Source organism: Drosophila elegans, unplaced genomic scaffold (genome assembly GCF_018152505.1).
Source record: "Drosophila elegans isolate 14027-0461.03 unplaced genomic scaffold, ASM1815250v1 contig_476, whole genome shotgun sequence".
Classification (NCBI taxonomy): Eukaryota; Metazoa; Arthropoda; class Insecta; order Diptera; family Drosophilidae; genus Drosophila; species Drosophila elegans.
Genome location: NW_024545863.1, coordinates 776,496 through 803,588, shown reverse-complemented (window position 1 = coordinate 803,588; position 27,093 = coordinate 776,496). Strand labels below are relative to the sequence as shown.

Here is a 27,093-nt window from a genome sequence, read left to right as displayed (position 1 = left end):
ATGTGGTTTTCGACATTTCAAAGCTATGCTATGATATTATTAATTTTAATATATGTTTTTTTTTTTTGGCCTGGTGAACCTTCTGGTGAAAACACCCAATTATGGAATGCGGAAATTATCGTTCAGACTCTGACTTTTACTGAATGGGCGAGTTTCATGAATGGAACTCTTCAAATTTCGTGAAATCGATCGCTGAAAGCCAACTGATATGCTGCAGCAATGACGGCCGAGCAATGCCAGACTGCAATTATAATTATCCCACAATAAAAATAAAACGGATGCCTAAATTTGTATGTGAAACGGGCGAGAAATCAAAGTAAACACATATTGCACATGTGCTGGCCAGCAATTAGAGTGAAATTGAGATGCATTTGGATGGGGATGGGATTATGACAGGATCGCTACACACTAAAAAGGATCCGATCGCGCCATGTGTTGGTTTGTGTGTTTGGGCGGCTCATTAGTACCGCCAGTTGATCTTGACAGCGTACAGCGAGTATCTTCTTGGCTACAATGTGGAGGGCAGGGCCAGTAAATCACTTCCCAACAGCGGATTGTATCGCATGGCGATACATGGCATGGCTCTTCACACACGTGCAACGCATAAAGATCAGTGAGAGTTGCCGGCTGGAACCAGTTGCAGTGCAGCAGAAGAGCTTGCGAAAAGACCGCAGTCGACTTTAGTCTCTAGTGGGGGCCGGTTGGCAAAGGATCCCTGGATCAAGCGACCATAAACTTGGCAGTCTTATATATAAATATTCTTTACTTTACTTTAATTTACTTTACTGGAGGAGCCCTATTCAGCTATACAGTAGCCACTGCAGAATCTGTAGAGCCATTCAATTCGGAACGCGAGATTAGAAGGGGCGGAAGCGCTATCGCTATAGAGCCAAAGCTATACACTCGCATATGTGGCTACGATATCGTTTTGCCACTGCTGCTGCTGCTGCTGCTGCTTCTGCTGCCTTTGGTTTTTTGCTCCAGTGTGGCACAGAATTAGAGCGATCGCACGCGCCCGACTCGATCAGTTGCTGGCGTGCCGTCTAACCCTGCGGATGTGTGCCGGATCGAGATACTTTCGGCGAGCAGTTGAAGTTCGAAGATAGTTGGTATCGCAGCGCGAACGGATCTATATATAATATCCTGCGGCAATGCGCAGGCGCAAAGTGCCGAATACTGTATACTGAAAATTGGAAGTGACAAGTGGACAAGTGGACTTGTGGACAAGTGTGCCGCAGATAATTAAAACTCAAGTGTTAGCCACTCAAAAGCAGGGACGCGATACACCAAAAATACATATATATATATATAAATTCGAGATTTACGAGTGCCAAGCCGCGAGGAGTGAGAGTGAGAGGACTCAGCAAGGAGCCGCAAAATGGATTTATCGAGGCGGCTGTGGTAAGCATCCGACAAACATGTATCTGTATCCTTCAGAACGCGACTGACTGGTGTGGCCCCAGCAGTGCAATCGTTGAAATTGATTCCCTTTGTGTTGCTAGCAAATTACTGTGTCAATTGGGATTTTAATTCCGTTTGAACTACATGGGCAAACACTTGACACGGGTTTCTCCTCCTGCTACTGCTCCTTTCGAATGTCCTTTCACATGTGCGGATGTGGGTGTATAGCAGATGCAGACATATCCTGGCTACGTGCTCACCGCGCAACAGGCGGTGTCCTCCATGTTGACACTGCGCCGCTCTACTGCCATTATCCTGGCCAGCATTTTGTTTGCATGCCAAATTACATTGCCAACTTAATTGAAGTTTGTTAATGAAAATTGCAACATTTTTCAAAGCATTTTCAAAGCATTGCCAAAGCCCCGTCTAATATGTTTGTGTTTGTGTATGTGCGGGCGGACCTCTCTTGTCCTGTGCTGTGCAAAAATGTTTCCATTAGCAATTAAGCTGGAAAGTTTCATGAAAAGTTATGGTTATTATAAGTGGGTATCCCTTTTTGTGGAATTTAATAAACAACATTTAATCAGTTAATGGGGATATAATGGTGCAGAAAATACTCCGTATTATTTAGCCAATTTTCTGTATGCCTAATTTTAAGCATAATTGTTGATTGGCCCCATCGATTTCCCTTTTAACATCTCAATTTCCGGCAGCAGCGATTACTTCAAACAACCAGATCCACCCACTGCCCCAGTAATTGTGCCATTACCTCACCTGCAACTCATCGACAGGTCTTTTTGTTGGCTCCCCAAATGTGTGTGCGATTCCCAAAAAAAATAATAAGAAAAGAAACCAAATCAAATTTTCAAATCGAAATGTAAATATTTATCCCAAAGAGTTGCGTTTGCCCAGCGGAGGTGAAGTGCGTGCGCTTTGAAGTGCCCTTTTACCCCCAAAAGAAAGGTAGAGAAAATGAAGTGAGAAGCCTGGACAGGCCACACAGAAAAAAATAAGTTCAGTTATCAATTTCATTTTTACAAATCATTGAATACGTTAAAATTTATATTAAATATGTTAATTTCTCGCTTTCTTTCTCTATTTCAATATATTAAAGAAATAACCCAGATAAATAAATTTATACGAAATTTCTTCATGAAGAGACAAATTTCTTATCTTATCATTGATATAATTGAATATATATAAAAAAAAAAAAATAATATATATATATTTTAAGCAACCAATTGAATGGTTATAAAACGTTGGTATAAATAAGTGAATCATAACAGGGAAACATAGCAGGAATTATGGAAAATAAGATTTATTGACATAAATAAACTAAAATATTTTTTCCTATGCAGCAAATACCTTCGACCGGTTCAAAGTTGACGGCAGCTATGAGTCCGGAGAATCTCACGCACATGCTGGACATATCTTGGCCATAATCTCCAGCCGAGGCTGTTCTTTCTTGCTGCCCGTTGACCACAAAAGCGTTGCGTGCGTTTTATTTTTGGCCAAAGTCATAAAGTCCGACCCGACACAGTCGACACATAAAAAAGGCCAGAAACTCGTTCCTCGTCTGGCAAACTGGCCAACTGGCAGTTAGCGCATCCATTCGTCAAGTTTTTTAAAGTTTTTCGCGAAAATTGTGCGTTAGCCACTTGAAAGCGAAAATCTCTCTATGTCAACGGGAGGCAGGGAAAATCTATAAAAATGTGGCCAACAGATGACCCATGCTGGCATTACTTTGGGGACATATGTGCCTAGTATCTGGCGGACTAATCAGTATTAGCAGGAAATCATAGTTTTTCTTAGCAAAATTTCCCAATGATTTTTTTCGGCTGTTCTTGAGAATTCGACAATTGCTCAAGAATGAAAATCGCTTGAAATTCATCTTGAAAGCGGCATTTCTGCACGAAAAAAAAAAACAATTTAAAATATAAATTTTTTATCGTTGAAAAGTGTAAAACGTACATTAATAAATGCTAGTTTTAGCTTTTCCTCCCTATTTAAACATTTTATAAGACTTAATAGGTACGAAATATAGATTTTTTTCTGTGTGTGTAGGGGATCTGATCGGTTTGTCTGGCCCAAAATAACAGCCTCGAACGGGTCAACACTCAGCCTCAAGAAAGATATAGCCAACATTATGTCTGAAGTTTAATGGCACAAACTAAACGTTTTAACGCACTCGGTAAATCAGTAAGCGGGTATCTTGTAGGCAGTATCTCAACAGATGGGCCGTCTGTGTGTGGTCATTAAGTGGCCAAAATATACATTACATTAAGCCAAAATTTGTGACTCGTGACGTCTTTGAACTTGACTTCAGTTGACGGAGATTTGGCTGGAGAATTGAAGATCGTCTACAGAGCTTTACTCTGTATTTAAGCATCTGCATCTGTAATCTGTAATTTAAGCATCTCATTCGTCTTTCCTCGAAATTAGGATGTTTGGTCTTGTGTTGATTCAATGAAAATCCCTAATCTAAATATTAGATTTTACCTATGCTGATATATGTTACCCACACTTGAACTTCTCTGTTTGTTATGTTTTAAGTATAATATTCTGCGGAAAGCACTAAATTCAGACCGGCAGGAAAATGGATGCACCAAGAATAACAACGCACAAAGTTGCTGGGCCAAAATTGTTTATTGAGTGGGATCTGTGCGAGCCGCGGGCACTATAAACAGTGAATTTCCAAAATTTATGCTTTCGAAATGATACAGTTGCCTTGAATCTAAGAAACTAACTAAAATCATGCACACACGAGTCGAGTGTAAACACTCGAATTACATAATTGATCCTTAATGGCTATAAATAAATCAGAAATTCAAATGTTGATCTAGCGAAGTGGCTGATGGCTGAGAGTGTGCGGATTCTGTAAATTCAGTTCTGTACTTTTGTGGCATGGGGCAAAGAGCCGCCCGGAAACGACATGTGCGTTGGGGATGGATTTCTCGAGAATATCGAATGATGCGGCAAATGAGCAGCAAATTATGCTCAGTGCCGTTTGGACAGACGCCCCTCCTTGTTGTTTCTGCAGTTGCAACAATCCTGCGGATCAGCGCATTGCATGCCTCAATTGCCTCCCAAGTTCATGGCGGCAATGTTGCACGCTGCGTTTGCCACATGTGCTGTTGATCCATGGACCCCATGGACCCCCAATGGCATGCTTAATGGTTTCGCGACAGCAGATCGGTTCTGTTTCCCATGACTTAATGTCCTATGCTTAATTAGCAAAAGACTGCCGACTGGGCGGCGTTTAATTATGCTCATAGTCCAGAGCCAAATCAAATGTGTGAGATGAAAATATCTCTGTTCGTTTTATGCTTCATAAAACTAAAACTCACAGATATTAACGCTCACACAATCGGTTCGATCAGCCGCAGACGGGGTCGTCGCACCCTGCAAACGCGGAAGATAAAAAGGATGCCCCAAAATATGCCGCCGCTAAAATTGCAGAGGCCGAACAAGATACAAAATACAGAAACCGAAAAAAAAAAAAAAAACGAAGAGCAGCCATGGCATGACTGCAAAAATATCCAAAAATTCTGCAGATCCAACAAGGAGGCAAAGGCAAACGATGCGTCACATGCAGTAAAATATGCCTAAAAAGTTGTGTCTGAAACGGGGAGCCACCGAGAGCGAAAAAAACAAACAAAAAAAACCCTATAGTCCACTTTTAGATACCCATTACTAAGAGAACCAGCTTAAAATAATATAAATACGGACCCAACAAATAATTGGGTTTTAGGTAGCGCCACCTGCAGGGTCAGCACTACGACTAAAGAGTTATTTCGCTCCCTTCTGCTCTCTTAAATATATGAACCTTCAACTATGCAGTGACGTCATAATTAAAACTTTCCTAATAACTTCCAAAATACTGGTTTTATTTTGAAAATTTTTGGGCTTTCGATTGATATTAGCCAAGTTCACAAATACCAACCAATTATTGGCTTATTGGGGCATGACAGAGTTTCAAATAAACTTGTGCTTAAATTCCAAATCTCTATAAGTTAAAATTTCTATTTCTTTGACGGACATGGATTGATCCTGTTAAAGGATATATATACATTACAGAGTCAGCAACGCTTACATGTTGCATACTTTTCAATGAATACAACATACCCCTTTGCTCAACAAGTAAAGGGCGACAGCAACAAGTGAAATATTCGCCGCCAGACAAAACCAAAAAAGAGCAAGAAAAAATAAAACCCATAAAAATGTTTTGGCGGACGACAGGCGACGATCGGTTTGCCGGGGTGTTCTTGGGAACGTGACGCGCATCTTGATGACAGCAAATGAACCGAGAGCAGTCCAAATTGATAGCCCTTCGAGGGTCAGGGACGTAGCCCTTTTTCGACTTCCGATGGCCGGTGTATAGTACGTACCTCAAGCTGACAGCAGGAATCTGCAAAATGTTACGAAGCCATACTCTCACTACCATTAAAACTGACAAGTAAAACAATTGAACGTTCCCCGTAATTGCGCTATAAATCAATGTCTGATCCACATTTTATCCGCCAGGTACTTGCTGACATGATAGCATTTAACCCAATTGCCCGGGTTACCATTTCATTTGAAGGCTATTATAAATAACTGAAATTTGTGTGCGTCAAGCATGGGAGTTGCTCATTGTTTATTTTAGATTTGAACATCAGAGATGTTTGTTCCGAGAACAGGTTGTTGAAATTAAGTTAGACATTTCTATTTAGCATAAGTAATGAGGAATTTAATTACGTATGCTGAGTGGGCAGAGCACAAATTATGAACAAGCATAACTCAATTTCTATAAAAGGAAGCAATAGCCAAAATAATTTTTCTTTCGAATGGTTTATTTACTTTTCCGTGTTTTTGTATGCCTCAAGAACAGTAATTAAGTGCAGAAATATGCCAGTTAATTTGGCATCCTGTGATTTCCCCATCTTTTTTGTATCAATAGTTGCCGCTAAAATGCTTACACAGATACCTGATTAATAATCCACCGCTGAAAGGGTGCAAAGTTCGAAAGGGTGCAAAAGTGGATGTTTCCAGGCCCATTTTCCCCCATTTTGAGTGCTATTAGCCATAAGTGAAGTCAAGCAGCTTGTTGCAATCTCGAACCGAATGAGTTGAGCAAATAGAAAATTGCCAATGTTTGTGTGAGTGTGGGTAGGGGGTCTTTGAGGATGGGAAGTCGCAGTCGCGACAGAGGCATTATGATGTCTCTAATTAGCTGCACAGTGCACTGTTGATGCACTTGTGGCTGATGTTTCTTCTTGCTGCAAACACCAAGCCCAACATGGGGCCATAAAAATTTGTTTACAAGTCGAACATTTAGCTGCCGCCGTTGACAGTGAGTGAAATTTATGGGTCAGTAAGTTGGCGGAGTGCAAACGCAGAGTGAAACTCTTTTTCCCTTTCAAACACTGTGTCTTTAATGTGCATTCTGTTTGCTCATTTGCTCTGCTCATTTGCCCCAAAAGCGTGGCAAATATTTCATTAGGCATTAAAGCAAACTTTGTTGTGCCTCTTAGCCCCAAAAGCACAACTGCAACTAAACATTGCAGTCAGAGGCAGTAGAATGTTGCATAATCTCCCAGCATTGCTAGTGCCAAGCCATGCCATGCGTCTGCATTTCGTAAACACTTGGGGGCAAAGTCGTATGTTTATTATTTTCACTACTCAATTAAGTTAAATTAATTTCGAAATTGATAATTGCTCGGCCAAAGTGCGCAAGTGTTTGGCTGCCAGTCAAAATGGCAGCAGCAGCATGAATTTGCCATTGGAGCTACGGTAAAATGGGACTCTCTCTGTGTGCATTGCTTTATGCAAATGCAATTAAAATTTCAACAATGCAAACATTTACTTCCGTTGCAACAAATGTCGTCGTCGTCGTTCCACCACCACCACCCTACCAGCCCGATTCCTCATAGAGTCATCATCCCCATCATCATCATCATCATCATCATCAACATCAGAGCTTTGGAATCTAGTATCCAGCATCATGGCAACATGAACACTTGAACATTTACCTGGCCGCACCTCACCCACAATTTGGCGTTTTGCATTAGTCTGCGTTTGTCTTGCGATAATTGTATGACTATGTAATTGTATTTGAACAAACGGGTGTCACACATTTCCACATTTTCACGTATCCGTATCCTTCCGACTAATGAGCTGCATCTGTGGATAATTGCTGCCTGGTATTTTGCGGCCAAATAGAACGCAGTAACGAGGCTGATTAGGACTTACTGCCTAGATTGATCTGCAGCAGATAATTGCACTCAGAAAAAAGAAATAAAAATGTGACTTTTTGGAGCATTAAATGCGTTAAACCATTTGTTCTTTTGTTATAGTAACAGGGTGGTCCAAAATTAAGCATAGTTCTACTTTGTTTCGGCTTTGAAATCAAATAGATTAACTTATTCAGATTAAATGGTACTATTTCTGGAATTTGTTATTAATTGATTGTTAATAAATATTTTAAAAGTTGATATTTACTGACGCTCCATTTACCTAACTTGAATTTTTTTGATGATACTTATCTGAATGAACAGGAATAAGAACGAAAAGAACTGTTCCCCTTTGAACAATTACCAGATATTTTAATTTATTAAAAAAAAAACCTTTCTTATGGCGTTTGGTATAACATATAGTATTTTTGGCATTTCCTATTTCCTATTAGTCAATATTTTAGATATAACTATATATTGACGTGCTTGTATCTTTAATCAATGAGTTATATCACAAATATATGGCTTTAACGTTTTGCGAATATCAAATTGCGTTGAATTCTTCTCTATGGGTAAGGTCGCATGGTATAATAGGTATTATATCTGAAATTTGGTATTTCCTATTGTTAAATGTGTTAGATAGTGCTAAATACTGACATCCCTTTGGCCTGGCTTTTATTCTTCTGTTGGGTAAATAAAATTAAAGAAATATTGTTTATTCATTTTGTTTGTTTTGAATTTCGAATTTTCTTTTTGTGTAAGGAGGAGTGCATTTATCGGCACTTTTAGTTTGCTGCAATTAAATCAGTTGGCTTGCTTGCAACAGAAATTCCGTTCGTTCTTTACAATCAACACAAAAAAACGAAAGGGGCCAGCAGAAGTCAAACGGTTGCAGCTGGCGAACTGGGGGCCATGGGCATTCCATCTTCATCAAAGGGCTCCGTTGCGGGAGCTGTGCTCCAAAAGGCAGCTGTGGCATCCATCCTCGTGGATATGCAGCTCCAATGTTGCATGCCCCGCCATTCGATTGGCTTGATGAGCAACTTTTGCCTTGATCAATTGGCATGGGAAAGCAAGTCGCGAAGAATCACTCCTTTCTACAAGTGGGTGGAATTAAAATGGGGGGATTCTTGTAAATCGACCTCGCGGATGAGTCATGTAAACAAATCTAACGTCAGGTGTGAAATCTGTTTAGAATTTATTTGTGTTTCTGCGGAAATTGTTTGGATTTCATCTCACTATGTATTTCTTTTCGTTAGTTTGAGATTCCTTTTTGTTTGGCATTAAATAAGCCATAATTTGTTTTCGGTCTTGAGGTTGGCGGCTAAGTGCACGCACTTGTGTAGTAAGTGCCGCTGATAATATTATTGTATCGGTTCATTACCAGGCGCTTAATTTACGATGGTCATTGCAACAATTTACACAGAGAAAATTATCTTATTCGTTTGTAGTACCAACACTGTTTCAAAATATAGAACAAATGCTGTTTAAAAACGGTATCGAAGGGCCTGGATAACAAAAAAAACTGAAATGTAATTATCTATTTCAGCGAATAATTAAAAAGAATAAAATTAAATATTGTATGTATTTCTAGACTTTGTTGCCATCAAAAAAAACTAACCTAAACGGAAAATTTTTAATATCAAACACGTTTTCGTTTTGGCAGTATTACTGTTCTAAAATTTATTTGTGTTAACTTATAAGTTTTTCAATAAATTAAAATGTAACTTGATCGGTTCCAATGGCTGTAATTTGAAGATTCTAGTATCTTCAGAAATAAATTTCCAAACTCTTTTGTCATTTAAATAAACTAGACTAAAAGAGAAAAGTTGTTGGAAAACTTCACATTATGTTAGTGTATATTGTTTATTTATAAATACCTATTGTACATTTTTCCATGTGCATTTGCTATTCTACCCCAGAATGCACTTGTTGCGTGGAAGGCATTTGAAAGCAATTACACGATCGTGAATATCTCTGGCATGGATGCGGAGTAAATATCTTTTAGCTACTTTGTCTGGAGAGAGTGTGTATTCCTATATCTGTGGCCTGGATTTGCATCCATCCAGGCGGCAGTTGTTCAAGTTGACTGATAATGGCTGCAATTGTGGAGCCAAAAGGGAGCATTTCACTGCACACTCTCACAGCATCTATGCAGTGATTGCCCCTTAAAATATTATCACCGCTTTGAGAGCTCGTAAGTTGCAGTGGCACTGCAAATGCCTCTGTAATGCGGCGCACAATGAACAATGGGCGGCTATTGTGGGACTATTTCTGGCCAGAAAGGCAATAATTGGCCCCTTTAGAGGTTCAGCTTTGATCTCGCCTGCCAGCCAACTAAATCCTGGCCTCCAAATGGGGTCAGGGATTGGGATTGGGATTGGGATTGTGGGATTGGGGCATGACATTAGCTGGTACTGTTTATTATTGTAAAGCTTCCGCCGAATTTAGCATTTCCTCTGTATGTTTTGTTTGACATTTCTGTGGCGGAGGTTCCCCTGACACATGTGTGTAACTTATTTGACGATTGCGCCAACTGTTTGTGCTAGTGTCACGTGACATCCGCCACCGCATGTGGCAATAACAATGTTGTGTGCCACAACACCCACATATCCACATATATTCGGAGGGGTTCCCAGGTCTGGGTCCGATTCCGAAGATTTTGCGTAATCAGCAGCAGTCGCATATGAAATCGAAATCAAGAAGGTTTTTTGCAGCCTCAGCGGTTTCCTTGGAACTGAAACTGCCCAATTAATGGAGTTGGTTCGTATCCTGTTTGCATGACGCAATGACTGGCGCCACCGCCTCCTGCCCTTTGACCTGCCAGCGCTCAATGGACTGTGAAATGTGTGCCGTTGTCGGTTGTCGGCTGCCGTTGTCCTTGCCAAAGCAATAGGTGTCCTGGCATTGGTTTCAAAAGGGAAATGCGCCCGAAATTGCATTAAAATGCCAACACAGAAGTATAAAAATTATGGCGCCCGCCCCGTTCCTCCTTGGCTGTCATAAGCAGCACGCCTGCTGCGGCAAGTAAGGACGCAAAAGGACGAAAAAGTACCGAAAAGGACATCAGTCGAAGGCGTCCAAGCGGAACAAACCGAGAGGCTCCCCGCATGCAGCGTCAGAAATTAAATTGGCAAGCCCCCAACAAAAGGGGATGCAACATTGAACGCCTTTGACATATTCACGCAACTCTTATCCCCGTCCTCGTCCTTTTTACTCCTTGGAAAAGTTAAGAAGTCGTACCAGCAGTCGCAGGAATTCGGCGGCGTCGAATTGTCTGCGGCATAATCGTATATTCTCCTCTGACTTCGGTACTTATTATTTGCTTGGTACTGCCCTTCTTTCGTTTTGGCAAATCGGCAGGAAGCCCTGCTAAATTATGTCTTGTTTATGTGGCATCGCATATTTATGGTCCATGCGCACGCGGCGCATAATAAAAAAAAAAAATTGTTACCGAAGAGATTGCAAATTTTACTTGACCAAGTCTCATTCTTTTTGTGCCCTTCCCTCTTACTTATCCCCTTAGCAAATGCATTTACCCGCAAAAACAAGTTCAATGTTTGCTTGCTTTGGCCGGCGAGCATAAACAAGTTCATCATGTTGTCGCCGCGAAGCCCCACAAAAGTTTGTGTTTGTGCCCCTTCGCTGGACTTTCTCAAAAGACCCAGTCGAAGTTGGTCCCTCCACCTCCACCACCACCACCACCACCACCTTTCACTCCCAGCCTGTTGAGCGTCTCTAATGAGTCTGAGCACTCGTGTGTCCACAAGCAGAGTCAACAAATATACCATACAGTGTGCAACAAGTCAACACGTGACTTCGGTCCCATGATTTTAATGAATGGCCTAGTTGGGCGAGATTATGACTGGGCGGTTTGGCGTTTAATTTAATTTCCCCTCTCCGCTTTCCCTTTTTGCAGCTCAACTGCCTTGGTAGCATTCATTGTTCTGGCCGGCATCCACGATTCCCAGAGCAGATTTGTAAGTATGCCCACAGGGGGGAGAGGGTGTATCCTATGGCCTAATATCGACTAAATCCTTTCCAGCCTGGGCTAAGACAAAAAAGACAATATGGCGCCAACATGTACTTGCCGGAGAGCTCTGTCACGCCCGATGGCGAGGGCGACGATCCCAACGAGTGGACCCCCTGGAGCTCACCCTCGGACTGTTCACGAACCTGCGGCGGAGGAGTGTCCTACCAGACAAGAGAGTGTCTGCGCAGAGAGTGAGTATATGTAACCCCCTTCGACCATCGAAAGATCGTTGAAATTTCATTCAATTTAATAATATAGAGCATACAAAAAGCCTCAAAAGATGCTACCAAATATACTTAAGACATTTTCTTATATGTTTTCCTAATGTTAAATTCAAATATGTGACCTTTCGTTTTTAACCCCCAGTGACTATGGCGAAGCAGTTTGCAGTGGCGGCAGTCGTCGCTACTTCTCCTGCAACACCCAAGACTGTCCGGAGGAGGACCCCGACTTCAGGTCGCAGCAGTGTTCCCGCTTCGACAGCCAGAGGTTCGATGGCGTCTTCTACGAGTGGGTGCCCTACACAAATGCGCCCAATCCGTGCGAGCTGAACTGCATGCCCAAGGGCGAGCGGTTCTACTATCGCCAACGGGAGAAGGTGGTGGACGGAACGCGTTGCAATGACAAGACCCTCGATGTCTGCGTGAATGGCGAGTGCATGCCCGTGGGCTGTGACATGATGCTGGGCAGCGATGCCAAGGAGGACAAGTGCCGCAAGTGCGGTGGCGATGGCAGCACCTGCAAGACCATTCGCAACACCATTGCCACGAAGGACTTGGCCTCCGGCTACAACGACCTGCTGCTCCTGCCAGAGGGTGCCACCAATATCCGCATTGAGGAGACAGTGCCATCGAGCAATTACCTGGCCTGCCGCAATCACAGTGGACACTACTACCTGAACGGTGACTGGCGCATCGACTTCCCGCGCCCCATCTTCTTTGCCAACTCGTGGTGGAACTATCAACGCAAGCCCATGGGTTTCGCGGCCCCCGACCAGCTGACCAGCAGCGGGCCCATCTCGGAGAGCATCTTCATCGTGATGTTGGTGCAGGAGCGAAACATCAGCCTGGACTACGAGTACAGCATCCCGGAGTCCCTCAGTCACTCGCAACAGGATACGCACACGTGGACACACCACCAGTTCAGTGCCTGCAGTGCCCAGTGCGGCGGTGGAACCCAGAGTCGCGTGGTGACCTGCAATAACCGCATCACCCTGGCCGAAGTCAACCCCTCTCTGTGCGATGAGAAGTCCAAGCCAGCCGAGGAACAAGCCTGCGGCACGGAGCCCTGTGCCCCCCACTGGCAGGAGGGAGAGTGGTCCAAGTGCTCCAAGGGCTGCGGATCCGATGGCTTCCAGAACAGAAACATCACTTGCGAGCGCATCTCCTCTTCAGGGTAAGTCAAACTTCTTAAGCCTAAAAATTACTGTTTGGTAAGATAGTCAAGAATTCTAATCCCCTAAATACTTTTCAATTCTGTTCATATCTCGCAAAAATAAAAAAAAAAAATTCTTTAGTTACCAAGTTCATGCAAATAGGATAAAATGCAATCTGTGTTACCTTTTTCAGAGAGCGTACAGTTGAAGAAGATGCAGTTTGCCTAAAGGAGGTGGGCAACAAGCCGGCCACCAAACAGGAATGCAATCGCGATGTCAAGAACTGTCCCAAGTACCATCTGGGACCTTGGACGCCATGTGACAAGCTCTGTGGCGAGGGCAAGCAGACGCGTAAGGTGACCTGTTTCATCAAGGAGAATGGACGCAAGCGAGTCCTGCCCGATGAAGATTGCGTAGAGGAGAAGCCAGAGGTGGAAAAAACTTGCCTGCTGACGCCTTGTGAGGGTGTTGATTGGATTATCTCTCAATGGAGTGGTGTAAGTATTGTCCTTACTTATCATGCCTTCACACACTAAAAGTAATTGTTCTGCAGTGCACTGCTTGTGGCCAGAACACCGAGACACGTACGGCCATTTGCGGTAACAAGGAAGGTAAGGTGTATCCCAAGGAGTTCTGCGAGCCAGAGGTGCCTACTTTATCCCGACCATGTGAATCGCCCAAGTGCCAGGCTCAATGGTTCTCCTCGGAATGGAGCAAGTGCTCTGCTCCATGTGGAAAGGGTGTTAAATCTCGCATTGTCATCTGCGGGGAGTTCGATGGCAAGACGGTGACTCCGGCTAGCGATGATTCCAAATGCGACAAGGCAACGAAACCAGAAGCTGAACAGGAGTGCGAGGGCGAGGAGAACCAATGCCCCGGCGAATGGTTCACTGGGCCTTGGGGCAAGTGCAGCAAACCTTGCGGTGGAGGTGAACGTGTTCGCGAAGTCCTGTGCTTATCCAATGGAACAAAGGCATTAAACTGCGACGAAGCAAAGGTAGAATCTTTATCCGAGAAGTGTAATCCAGAAGCCTGCACTGAAGACGAGATATTGCCTCTGACTAGCACCGATAAACCCATCGAGGATGACGAGGAGGAGTGTGATGAGGATGGTATTGAGCTGGTCGGTGATAGCTTACCGGAGGCTGATAAGAACGCCGATATTATCGACTTCGAAGACAAATCGACAACGGAATCCTCACCTGAGGATGAAGAGCTAATGCAAAGTGACAGCCCGACACCCTTCGATTCATCTGATTCGACTGGTACCACAGTTGAGGGATCCGGAGATGAGTCCGATTCAACCACAGACAGCGGCATTTCTACAGAAGGAAGTGGTGATGATGAAGACACTTCTGAGCCTTCCACCGATATGGCCAGCTCGACGACTGCCGATTCCAGCTCCAGTGACTCCAGTCCCAGCGACTCTAGCTCCAGCATTTCCAGCGATGCGACCTCTGAAGCTCCAACTTCAGTGTCCGATTCAAGCGACACCACGGACCTATCTAGTGGTTCCACTGATCCCTCAAGCTCAACGGAAGCATCCTCAACTGATGTTTCAAGCTCTACAGATGCTACAAGCTCTACTGACACTTCTGGATCAACTGAGGCTTCGAAGTCAACTGATGCATCAAGCTCAACTGATGCTTCAAGCTCTACAGATGCTTCAGGATCTACTGATGCGACAGACTCTACTTCTGAGGGATTTACGGCCTCTACGGACAAATCATCTGATATTAGTGAATCTTCGCCATCATCTTCTAGTGACAATACAGATGGAACCACCAACGAAGTTTCTAGCTCAACGGACAGTTCCACGGACAGTACTTCTAGTGCCACGTCCGACTCAACAGACTCTTCAGCTTCTACAGAATCCACTTCGGAAGATACTACCGAAAGTACATCGGAAGATACAACCGAAAGTACTCCAGAGTCCTCAACTGATACCACTGAATCCTCAACGTTGGATGTTTCCTCAACTACTGAAGCTTCCTCTACCAGTGGTTCTTCAACCGAATCTACATCAGCAGATAGCTTCGATTCTTCTTCCACTGCTAATTCATTGGCTCCCGAATCCACTGGACTATCAAGCGATGGATCAACCACAGATGGTACCACTGTTGATGGTTCCACTGACAGTTCCACAGATGGATCAACGACCGGAAGCACTGAAAGCTCCTCGGAAGGCTCTACAGATAGCGCCACTGATTCCTCAGGATCAACCGAAAGCACTGACGCTAGCGCCAGTGAGGGTTCAACCACTGATGGCACAACAGTCGACGGTCAATCCAGTTCCACAAGTGATGATTCATCAGATTCTACCGCCACAGACATCTCATCTTCCACTGATGTTTCTGGTTCTACAGAAGCAACCGAGTCCTCTGCCTCCACAGATGGCTCCTCCACAGATGGTTCATCCACAGATGGTTCGTCAACAGATGTTTCCTCTACTGAGGCTTCCCCTACAGATTCCACTGAGTCCACTGAAAGTGCTGGAACTAGTGACACCACAGAGAGTGGGCCAACTGAGGAGAGTACCAGCGAAGGATCGACCGACAGCACATCTGAGGGATCCACGGAAAGCACACAGTCTACAGATATCGACAGCACTACCAGCGATATCTGGAGCAGCAGCAGTGACAAAGACGAAGAGGAGTCCAGTACTCCATACTCCTTTGCGTCTGAGGTTGGAAAAGGCAAGCCTCGTAAGTGTAAGCTTAAAAAGAGTACCTGCGCTAAGACTGAGTACGGTTGCTGTCCCGATGGTAAGTCCACTCCCACGGGGCCCTTCGACGAGGGCTGTCCCATTGTCAAGACCTGTGGCGATACAAAGTACGGTTGTTGTCTGGACGGAGTGTCTCCGGCTAAGGGCAAAGACCACAAGGGTTGTCCCAAGTCCCAGTGTGCTGAGACGCTCTTCGGCTGCTGCCCCGATAAGTTTACCGCTGCCAGTGGTGAGGACGATGAGGGATGTCCCGAAACAACCACTGTGCCGCCTACTACTACCACTGAGGAGTCGCAACCAGAGTCAACTACTGAGCTGGAGGGATCAGGGGAGGATTCAACGACACTTGAGCCAGAGACCTCCAAGAAGTCCTGCTCCTCTTCCGATTTCGGATGTTGTCCCGATGCCCAAACGCCCGCCAAGGGCGAGAACTTCGAGGGCTGTGGTGAGGAACAACAGGTCGCCAAGGGATGCGCCCAATCCGACCACGGTTGCTGTCCAGATGGACGAACTGCTGCCAGTGGTCCTGACGGCAAGGGCTGCTCAGCCTGCACCCGCGAACGCTTTGGCTGTTGCCCGGATTCGGAGACCCCGGCCCATGGACCCAACAACGAGGGTTGCTGTGTGGACACCGCCTTCGGCTGCTGCCCTGACAATATATTGGCCGCCCGTGGACCCAACTTCGAGGGCTGCGAGTGCCACTATACGCCCTTCGGTTGCTGTCCGGACAACAAGTCACCCGCTCAGGGTTACAACCAAAAGGGATGTGCTTGCGAGACGACCGAGCATGGCTGTTGTACGGACAAGATCACCCCCGCCAAGGGACCCAAGTTCGAGGGCTGCCCCTGCGAGACGACCCAATTCGGATGCTGTCCCGATGGGCTCACCATTGCCAAGGGACCCCACCACCACGGATGCCATTGCACCCAGACGGAGTTCAAGTGTTGCGACGACGAAAAGACTCCGGCCAAGGGACCCAACGGCGAGGGATGCACCTGCGTGGAGAGCAAGTTCGGCTGCTGTCCCGACGGAGTTAGCAAGGCGACGGACGAGAAGTTTGGCGGATGCGAGCATGTCCAGGAGCCAGTGCAAAAGGCCTGCAATCTGCCGAAGGAGACGGGCAACTGCAGCAGCTACAGCGTCAAGTACTTCTTCGATACCACATACGGCGCATGCGCTCGGTTCTGGTATGGTGGCTGCGGAGGCAACGACAACCGATTCGGGAGCGAGGCCGAGTGCAAGGAGAGCTGCCAGGATTACACCGGACAGAATGTCTGTCTGCTGCCCAAGGCCACCGGTCCCTGCACGGGCTACAAAAAGAAGTGGTACTTCGATGCTGACCGCAACCGCTGCGAGGAGTTCCAGTACGGTGGATGCTTCGGCACCACCAACCGCTTTGATAGCTTGGAACAGTGCCAGGGAACTTGCACTGCCAGTGCGCATCTTCGTAAGTAAACCGTTTCAAGAGATTGAGATTGTTTTAAGACCTTACATCTTGTGGGTACGAAAAGATCAAATCTAGTCTAACCTTCGCAATACTTGATAGGACCAAAACTCAACGGATTGGCTTCTCAAATCAATTCAATCTTCCACTTGATGGTAACAAGGTCAATGTTGATTGCTTTTTCAAAACTGAGATCGAACTTTCAATTGTATGACTACCTTGATAACCTTTATTATCAGCATCTGTAGTTAATAGACGCGGTGTTAGAACCTTCTGGAAAACAGTCTTTTTTTAGTCTTGCCCATTAGGTTATCAAGGGGGTAACCTCGACGAAACATAATGGATATATTATATATTAATTATTCCTTACATTTTCCCATTGTAGCAACCTGCGAACAGCCTGTGGAGAGTGGACCGTGTGCCGGAAACTTTGAGCGTTGGTACTACGACAATCAGACCGACATCTGCCGACCCTTCACCTATGGAGGTTGCAAGGGCAACAAGAACAACTATCCAACGGAACACGCCTGCAACTACAACTGCCGCCAACCGGGCGTGCTTAAAGGTTTGAGATCAGATTTAGTATATTGCGGTGGCTTGTTTGGGTTAATGGGTTTAATTGTATGCAATGTTTTGCTTGGATCTATAAGTATTTTTAAGCTTGAACCTCTCTGCTTATCCTGGTTAACGGTATCTTTTTCCCCCACTTTCCTTTTCCCAAAAAAACAATGCTTGGTTACTTCTTTTGTTGAATGCGCATGATTGCTTGTTATTTGCTATGCCGACTTTCTGAATCTGCACCCGCAACCGATCCTCCTCCTGCACCCACCGATACCTTCCCACCACCACCACCACCACCACCGACCCAGACCACTGTGCTCTTCCTAAGCAAACCGGTGATTGCAGTGAAAAGCTGGCCAAGTGGCACTACTCCGATAGCGAGAAGCGCTGTGTGCCCTTCTACTACACGGGTTGTGGTGGCAACAAGAACAACTTCCCCAGCCAGGAGTCCTGCGAGGACCACTGCCCCCGGCAAGTTGGTAAGCTTTAAATGTTGTCTGCCCCAGGCGGCTGCTTTCTATGTGTTTGTCTCTTTTGTCCCCCCAAAAACACCTTGCCTAACTGACACTCTACCCCCCCATTTAGCCAAGGACATCTGTGAGATACCTGCCGAGGTGGGAGAGTGTGCCAACTACGAGGCTAGTTGGTACTACGATACCAAGGATCAGGCCTGTCGCCAGTTCTACTACGGCGGCTGCGGTGGCAATGAGAACCGCTTCCCCACCGAGGAGTCCTGTTTGGCCCGCTGCGAACGCAAGCCCGAACCAACCACCACCACCACCCCGGTTCCACCGCCGGCTCCTAGCAGACGGGACATTTGCGACGAGGAGGCAGCTCCTGGCGAATGCTCTGAATGGATCATCAAGTGGCACTTTGATCGCAAGTACGGTGCTTGTCGCCAGTTCTACTACGGCGGTTGTGGCGGCAATGGCAATCGTTTCGAATCGGAGACGGATTGTCAGCAGCGCTGCACTAGACAAGAACGTCCAGCCCCTACTCCTGCTCCTGCTCCTGCTCCGGCTCCTCAACCAGAAACTGTTAGTCAGTGCAATCAGCCTGCTGCGCCGGGCGAATGCGATGAATGGGTTATCAAGTGGAACTACAATGCCACGGCGGGTATTTGCCAATCGTTCTACTATGGCGGCTGCGGCGGCAACGATAACCGCTTTGAATCCGAGGACGATTGCTCTGCTCGCTGCTCTCCCAATGTAGACGTTCGCTTTGGAGAACCGGATCCCGAACCCGTGGAACCGGAGGAACCTGTGGAGGAATCTCGTCCCGACACGTCCAAGTGCTTCTTGCCCTCCGAGCCGGGCAACTGTTATGAAAACGAAACCCGCTGGTTCTACAACAGTCAAGAGGGACTCTGCGACGAGTTCGTCTACACGGGATGCGGCGGTAATGCCAACAGCTATGCCACCGAAGAGGAGTGCCAGAGCGAATGCAATGATGCCCAGACCACCTGTGCTATGCCACCGGTCCGAGGACGATGCAGTTACTCCTCCCAACGCTGGTACTTCGATGAGCGCAGCGGCGGATGCCACGAGTTTGAGTTCACCGGATGCCGCGGCAACCGCAACAACTTCATTTCGGAGAGGGAGTGCCTCAGCTTCTGCCGCGGTGAAAACGCAGTGGAACCCGAACCTCAACCACCAGCACCGGTAAGAATATTAGTACAAAGGTCAGCGATTTTTACATAATCAACGACATAATTGACTAAGCATATGTGGTGTAAAGCAGTTGCTGGCATAGAAAAGAGCTCTGTTGACCCTTTGACGAACGCTCATACGACACACAAAAGTGTTGGGATCACATTCATTGACATGTCCATGAATGTGGGCTACAACTGGTCTGTTGTGAGATCGACTATAACTAATATTTATAGAAATCGTAATTATTATGTTACGGACGGATTTTTCATTAAAATATCTATTCCCAGTAAAATACATTGAGCAACGTAACTATTCGGTTACGGAGAAGGTAATCATGGAAGCACCGACAATATTTAAAATTTCTCTATCTCTGCAGACCTACTCCGTGTGCACCCAGCCTCCAGAGGCGGGCGAATGTGACAACAGCACCACCATGTGGTTCTACGACAGCGAGAACATGGCCTGCACGGCCTTCGCCTACTCCGGATGCGGAGGCAATGGAAACCGATTCGAGACGCGCGACCAATGCGAGCGGCAGTGCGGAGAGTTCAAGGGAGTGGGTAAGTTTGGGCATCTGGGCCGGGGTACTTGTTTCAGGTGATATAATTTTCTGTGTCAGACGTTTGCAATGAGCCGGTGACGTCGGGTCCCTGCACTGTTTGGCAGACCCGGTACTACTTCAACAAGCGGAGCCAGGCTTGCGAGCCGTTTACTTATGGTGGATGCGATGGCACCGGAAATCGTTTCAACGATTTGTACGAATGTCAGACAGTTTGCATAGCCGGCCGCGAACCGACGGTGGGCTCGGCTAAAGGTAACATATATGGTGGGTGTGTATAGAGTCACTGGGCTAACTGGTTCTTCCCTTGCGTAAGTAGAAGTCTGCCTGCTGCCGTTGGCGATGGGCCGCTGCAATGGACCTGCGGTGCAAGAGCGCCGTTGGTACTACGACGATAAGATTGGAAACTGTTTGTCCTTTATTTACGCGGGTTGCTCGGGCAACCAGAACAACTTCCGATCCTTCGAGGCATGCACGAACCAATGCCGACGTAAGCCACTTTTGCAACACAGAGCACTCTCACTCTGCACCTCAAATCCACCCAACCACGAATGCACCTTGCACCCAAAACGCTTGTTTTCGTAGAAACTTTGATTTAGCATATGTAGTTTGCGATTAGAGCACTTTCACTAGATTTAAGACTGCACGGGTATCTTGGGCTGGAAGATCACGCTGTCATAGTTAACGCAACTTAATGGTAATATCCTCCTCTTTCAGCCGAAACGAACGATTTAGACAATGGAATTGGACGTAGTCCGTGCGATACCTTTGATGCCGAGTGCCGGGAACTCCGCTGTCCGTATGGCGTTCGTCGTGGAGCTGCCCAATCTCAACCGGAGTGCACACAGTGCACTTGCGAGAATCCCTGCGAGGGTTACAACTGTCCCGAGGGCCAGCAATGCGCCGTCGATGTGGCTAGGTCCGATGATCGCCAGTTTGCCCCAGTCTGCCGCGACATAAACAAACCTGGCGAGTGTCCAGCTCTGTCGGCCAATGCCAGTGGCTGTGCCCGCGAGTGCTACTCCGATGCCGACTGCCTCGGCGACAACAAGTGCTGCAGCGATGGTTGCGGACAGCTCTGTGTGGCTCCCGCTCGTCCCACCTTGCCGCCCACAACTCAGGCCCCCGTAGTCGTCTATCCGGGCGATGTGAAAGCTGCTCTGGAACCCAAGCAACCGCATGAGCTGGATGTCCAGACGGCCATTGGCGGCATTGCCGTGCTGCGTTGCTTCGCCACCGGCAATCCGGCTCCGAACATCACATGGTCGCTCAAGAACTTGGTGGTAAGCCAATGGAAGGAGTTTCCATACCCTTATCCTCACCTTTTTTCGAATCCTTCTTCATAGATCGACACGAACAAGGGCCGCTATGTCCTGACTCCCAACGGTGATTTGACCATTGTCCAGGTGCGTCAAACCGACGACGGCACCTACGTCTGCTTGGCCAGCAATGGCCTGGGAGATCCGGTGCGACGAGAAGTTGGTCTACAGGTTACAGGTGCGTTTAAAAAATATTTTTTAATTGGTGTTTGTTCCCGCTTCGTTACTAAATGGCATGAATTTAGCATGTTTATCATGAGATTTTCCTATTCTTTGAAAGAGTTTTACGTCCTTGTTTAGCTCTCAATTTTTTTTTTTTGTGAATGCAGTACTTTGTTCTTCCCCTTTTCAAACCATTAAGATGGTAAAAAAAAATCACTCTTTTTTTTAAGTTTTCTTGTGTTTGATTAAACAGTCCGACCAATTTCCCCAAAAAATTAATTCTGGTGTGCCATAAATACACCAAAGTCCATACTTTAAATCTATAAATTATCATAGAATGATTAAATCATAATCACAAATATTCCCAACTGTTCTGATAAAAATGATTGATAAGTGGAACATGTCATATGACAGAAGTTCAAATACCCAGTTCATGGGTAAATAAAAGTTTATTGACGAATGCTCAATAGTCGGAAGACCGACTGTGCCGGAGTTTAAATTCGTGTACTCTATTTGGTGCTGGATATTTAACTAACTGCTTTGTATTGCACTCTGTGCGCATGCTGCTTGCTTTTTGTAATCCTTTCCCTGCAACTTGGTGATCGTAGAGGGCGTAAACCTGCCCGCATACGTTTATGGTGAAAAGAATGTTACGCAGATCGTGCAGCTGAACCGTCCGGCCGTGATTCGCTGTCCGGCCGGAGGCTTTCCGGCTCCGCACGTCAGCTGGTGGCGCAACGGGAAAATGTTTGGCCTTCAGAACAACCGCATGGCCCGCGATTTCTCGCTGGTCTTCAACTCTGTTCAGTTAACGGATCTTGGACTTTACACTTGCGAGGTGTACAACCAGCGGCGTCCCGTTTCGCTGCGAGTCACCCTGAAGGCGGTGGGTCCAGTCCGGGCTATGACCAACGAGGAAGTCCCATACCTGCAGTATGTGCTGGATCCGGCCACCCGTCCGGTGACCCAGCGACCCAGCTATCCCTACCGACCCACTCGACCGGCCTATGTGCCTGAACCGGTTGGTAAGTAGCGCATTTGCATGTTTTGGCTGGCCTGGCATGGTGATTGAACTATTCGTTGAGAGCTACACTTTATGGCGGAGGCAATAATTTGTTCTTAATCTCATTCACAGTCAATGTCCATGCTGTGCTGGCACTGGACCCCAAGAACAGCTACACAGCCGGCTCCAGCATTGCCATGAGCTGCTCCGTGCAAGGCTATCCGGAACCCAATGTGACTTGGACCAAGGACTTCCTGCCTCTCTACAACAATGAGCGCGTTCAAATTACATGTGAGTAGTGCCTCTCTTTTAAAAGTATATAAATAACATATAAACATGCAATTGTTTTGATCTACAATCTCTACTTTATACGGTCATGACTAGATTGGCTTGGTTATTTATCTTGTTCAAGAATATGTAAACTATAAGGGTCGAAAAACTTCTGTCTACTTTTGAACGAATACAAAATACATTTTTATTTTACTAAATACGTATGTCTTATCTTTATTATTTACAGCCCAGCCACATCGCCTGGTACTGCACAATGTGACCATTGAGGACACGGGCAAGTATGCCTGCAGGGCCAGCAATGCATACACCTACGCCGACGGAGAAGCAAAGGTTTCAATTCAGTGTAAGTAACTATATGGTTTTTTTAGGTTTTTTGATATTAATAAAAGTGATCTTGTATGCAGCTGTTGTACCCGTTTCGCCGGAGTGCGTAGACAGTCCGTACTTTGCCAACTGCAAGCTGATCGTCCAGGGTAGATACTGTTCCAAAAACTCGTACTACATCAAGTTCTGCTGCCGATCCTGCACGTTGGCGGGCCAGGCAGGCAGGCCCCTTCATCCCAATGCGGTATAAATCCACACACATCGTGGACACAGAGAGCAGAGTATTTTTGTTTAATTTTCGCATTGAATTGAGTTTAAAGTTTCAACGAAGAACCGAAACCAGCACACAAGAATAATTGGATCGACATTCTCGAAGGATATTCTATTCTATGATTCTATTCAAAAGCAGAGAGACCAAAAAGCCAACCGTTGCCTAGCCATATAACCATAGCCTAAAGATCAAGAACGAACGACCGAACGTCTAATGTAGTAGTATTTACTCTCTTCCAGAACAAAAGCAAATAGTATTAGTGTTTTTTATGTTTGTGTTCCTATTTATTCTTGATTACGAGTAACATTAAATTCAATCGAGGTAAAAAAGCGGCTAAAACGAATTTGTATTCTACTTTTTAGTTTCTACGACAACTACATTTCTGTGCAACGAGTAAAGCATTTAAGCCTAAAAACAAATAATTGTAAATAAATTAAAACTACATAATAAAGAGTGCATATGTATAATACAAGATTTTCGGGGGATGATCCACAAATTTGAACCACATTTGGTTACAATCTCTGGCAACGCTGTTGGAAAAAGGGGTTTTATTGATTTTTCCCAGCTTTTCCGCCACCAGCTGATTTTCCGGAGCCTGCGCTCTAGACACTGGGGTTGGTTGGAGTTTTGGGAGTCGTACACAGAGGAAGACAATAAAAAAAATTTGTTTGTATTGCCATCGCGTGCAATTGTAGACGTTTTTTTTTGTAGAAATATTTAAAAGAGTTAAACAGAGTCCAGCAGCTTTGAACAAATAATATGGAGGACAGCGGCATCGACAGCGAGGACAGGCAATCCAACATATACGAGGATGGGGCAGCGGGACTGCTGGTAAGTGTGTTTGTTGTGCATCAACAACAACAGCTGAGGTGGAGCCTACAGAGTACAATGCAATTTTCCATGGGTATAACGTCACTGCCCACAGAAAACGGCCAGCGGAGCCCCCAAACATATGTCGGACCTGGAGTTTGAGGTGGCTTTTAGGGGTGCCGGCAAGGTGTATGCCCCCACGACCATAGAAATCGATGAGGCGGAGCAGCAGAAGGCGGCCAGTGCCTCCGGCGGTCGAGGCCACGAGCCACCCAACACATGCCGCATACTGCAGCGTAAACTGGAGCTGAAGGTCGAGCGAGCCCGCCGGAATTACACTCAGTTTCAGGAGGAGCAGGTGGGGTTCTACTTTGCTACTACTACTACTTTACCAATAAATCAGTGGTATATAACAGCGTTTCCTTAATGCACAGGCCACCAAGACGCAATCGTCAACGCTGATTCCAATCAATCGACTTCCCATACCGGGCGAACCCGAACACAAGCCCCTCGTGGACTACAAATCCGAAAGCAGCGATGAGGCCGAGGAGATCTCGTTCTTTCCGGCACAACTGAAGCGGTCCCAGAAGCGCCGCCAGCAGAACCACGAACTGACTGACACCTTCAGCATACAGGAGATGACCATTGACTCGGATCTGGAGTCGGATGACAGTGCTGGCACCCAGAATCTGGAGCTACTGTTGCCCTCCATGAAGAGCACCATTTTGGACAAGTTTAAGGCGTGCTTCGGCTGCTGGCGGCGCAGGTAATGCCAGGCGGAGGAGCGGAGGCATATCAGCGGACGAAGACGATTCAGGCACAAATCACCACGTTATTGACAGGCACTAGCAACCTACGTACTTAATAATAAACTCCATTGCCACTACAGAGCTGTAAACATAGATTTATTTGGCTTAGTAAAATCCATTCGATAAATATTAATCAATACGAAAAGCGCGACTACGGTCTTTTAATAAAAGTTTTAAAGGAAATGGGGTTGAACTGAGGAGGTAAAGTGCCGCGAAGGCTTATAAAAATCCCATGGTTTGATTGCCCAACAAATAGTTCGCTTACGCCATTCATTTAATTTATGATATTCTGTAGATTTGCTATCACAACTCTAGAGCTTTCAAGTTCGTTATTACAATATTTTACAAAATAATTGATTTATGTTATTTGATGCTAGCGGGAAGTTTTACACCTAACAATTTTTATTTACTTTATAAACCAAAATATTTTGAAGAATGTTAAGGCAATCAGATGTAATTGAAATCTGGTATAACCTTCTTACCAGTTAAATGGTAAAGAAAAATATTTTATTTGTACAAATTAAATATTGGTAAAACAAATATTAAAATAAAATATGTTCACTCACCCCTTTCCTTGATAAATTTGTTTAATTTGTATTTGACCCACGTTGATATTATTATATAGCTCCCCTTCATCTTGTTTTTTTCTTTTAAATGTCACTTTTAAAATAAAGGAAAAAATAAAGTGTAATGAATATAAAGGCATTAAATCACAGTATTTCAAAATAAATAAATGGTCAAGTTTAAAATTCATTTAAAGGAAGTTTGATAAGACTTATTTGTTAAGGCATTTTAATTTTAGATATATATACTTTGTTTGCAATTAAATTCTGCATTTAAACTTTCTTTTATTTACAGTCAAGATGTAAACATTAAATTACATGGAAGTACTGGAATATGTTACAAACAATTCGACTACGAAAAATAAATACGAAATAAAGCTCAGTCTGGTTATATATAAAGTCTTTTCAGTTATCCGTATTAAGAGTTAGACAGACGCCCTGCAAAATCCAGTGACTCAGATCCTCGGAAGTAGCCAAATTAGCCTCAAAAACCAGGCCCACTCCCATGGCATTTCTCCGCAGTGATGTGGTATAAACAGGTGCCAGGTAGGTATTCTATATACAAGGGAATTTAAATATTAGATAGGGTCAAAAACATTTTGGTAAGCTCTTGCTTTAAAGCTTCCGGCATTTAAGCTCGAAAACAATTAGCACAACAGATGCCCCATTAGTTGGCTGGAAGGTTTTACGGAAGCTGCTGGTAATTTAGTGCGATGCATTTAAACAAATATCAACGCGGCCACACCCCCCTCGTCGTTTGCCACCCCCCCCGGCATATGTAGATACAAGAGCACATTAGTACTTGTCACTGCCAGACGGCAGCTATCCTGGCTAACCCTTCTGACCAGCTCTTTGCCATTCCACAATCCAGGAAGTCCCCGAAACCCATACAAACCTGCAGCTTGAGACGATGCGCCTCGATGGGCTCCACGGCGAGAATGGCCAACTCCTCGACCAGGATTTTGGGATGGGAACGCGCCAGCTGATTAGCGGCCAAGTCAAAGCGCCCGCCCTCGATGTACAGACCGTGCACCAGGCAGCCCTGCAAAAAGTTGAGCGATTAAAATGCAAACAGAATTCCTAATTACGAAATTAGTGCCAGCCCCTGAACCAGGATGGAGTTGGGTCATCGTTTTGCATTTAGAAAGGCTGGGGGGTTGGGGATTCGGGACTCTCTCCTCCCATTCCCCACGTTCCCTTACTCACCGTCACGGGACGCTCCTCCACATCATCGGGGTCCGCAAACTTGGTTACGTAGGTGAACAGCGTAGAGCGATCCAGCGGCCAGGCGTTGCGGCGACAGGCAATCTGCAAGGATGGAAAGTTACACTCGGAACAATTGGGGTTGCTATTATGTAGAATTACATTTTTTTTATATGTGCATTTATTTGTATTTGCTATTGCCTATTTTATGAGTTTAAAAATATTTAAGCCAGTCAATTGTAATTTAAAAAATATTATTAAATTACATTATAATTTTAACAAAGGTCGATTTTACGTAAAATATTCAATTCGATTTTTAATGACACTTTACATAAACAGTAATGCTACTTACTTTTAATATTTCTGTGTATTTAAT

General features: G+C 45.3%; 3 protein-coding genes across 10 annotated transcripts in view; 2 read left to right on the top strand and 1 right to left on the bottom strand.

Moving 5' to 3' along the window:
- The first annotated feature begins 1,002 nt into the window (after window positions 1-1,002).
- Window positions 1,003-23,806, top strand: LOC108148652 (papilin). Of its 7 annotated transcripts, XM_017275778.2 has the most exons (18): window positions 1,005-1,401; window positions 11,533-11,593; window positions 11,659-11,837; window positions 12,013-13,041; window positions 13,215-13,518; window positions 13,575-17,193; window positions 17,576-17,755; window positions 18,060-18,230; window positions 18,337-19,412; window positions 19,780-19,963; window positions 20,023-20,217; window positions 20,282-20,452; window positions 20,680-21,245; window positions 21,309-21,459; window positions 22,052-22,468; window positions 22,579-22,737; window positions 22,964-23,080; window positions 23,142-23,806. In XM_017275778.2, exons 1-18 carry the CDS (start codon window positions 1,379-1,381, stop codon window positions 23,309-23,311), a joined length of 8,772 nt encoding a protein of 2,923 aa, XP_017131267.1. In that variant the 5' UTR covers window positions 1,005-1,378; the 3' UTR covers window positions 23,312-23,806. The 7 variants fall into 7 exon arrangements, with proteins under 7 accessions (XP_017131271.1, XP_017131268.1, XP_017131270.1 ...); XM_017275779.2 differs by lacking the exon at window positions 18,060-18,230 and having other exon boundaries at window positions 1,004-1,401; XM_017275781.2 differs by lacking the exon at window positions 22,052-22,468 and having other exon boundaries at window positions 1,004-1,401.
- Window positions 23,807-23,889: 83 nt separating this feature from the next.
- LOC108148653 lies at window positions 23,890-25,102 on the top strand. Of its 2 annotated transcripts, none has more exons than XM_017275784.2 (3): window positions 23,890-24,163; window positions 24,258-24,500; window positions 24,577-25,102. In XM_017275784.2, the coding sequence occupies exons 1-3, from the start codon at window positions 24,092-24,094 to the stop codon at window positions 24,910-24,912; spliced, it is 651 nt and encodes a 216-aa protein (XP_017131273.1). In that variant the 5' UTR covers window positions 23,890-24,091; the 3' UTR covers window positions 24,913-25,102. The 2 variants fall into 2 exon arrangements, with proteins under 2 accessions (XP_017131273.1, XP_017131272.1); XM_017275783.2 differs by having other exon boundaries at window positions 24,559-25,102.
- Window positions 25,103-25,793: 691 nt separating this feature from the next.
- Window positions 25,794-27,093, bottom strand: part of LOC108148911 (dynein heavy chain 10, axonemal) — a 40,347-nt gene continuing 39,047 nt past the window's right edge. The window contains exons 45-47 of the mRNA XM_017276227.2: window positions 26,721-26,822; window positions 26,410-26,556; window positions 25,794-26,069 (exon numbers count right to left, since the gene is read on the bottom strand). Coding sequence (XP_017131716.1) covers window positions 25,920-26,069; window positions 26,410-26,556; window positions 26,721-26,822 — 399 coding nt within the window. The 3' untranslated portion in view covers window positions 25,794-25,919. The remainder of the gene's footprint in view (window positions 26,070-26,409; window positions 26,557-26,720; window positions 26,823-27,093) is intronic.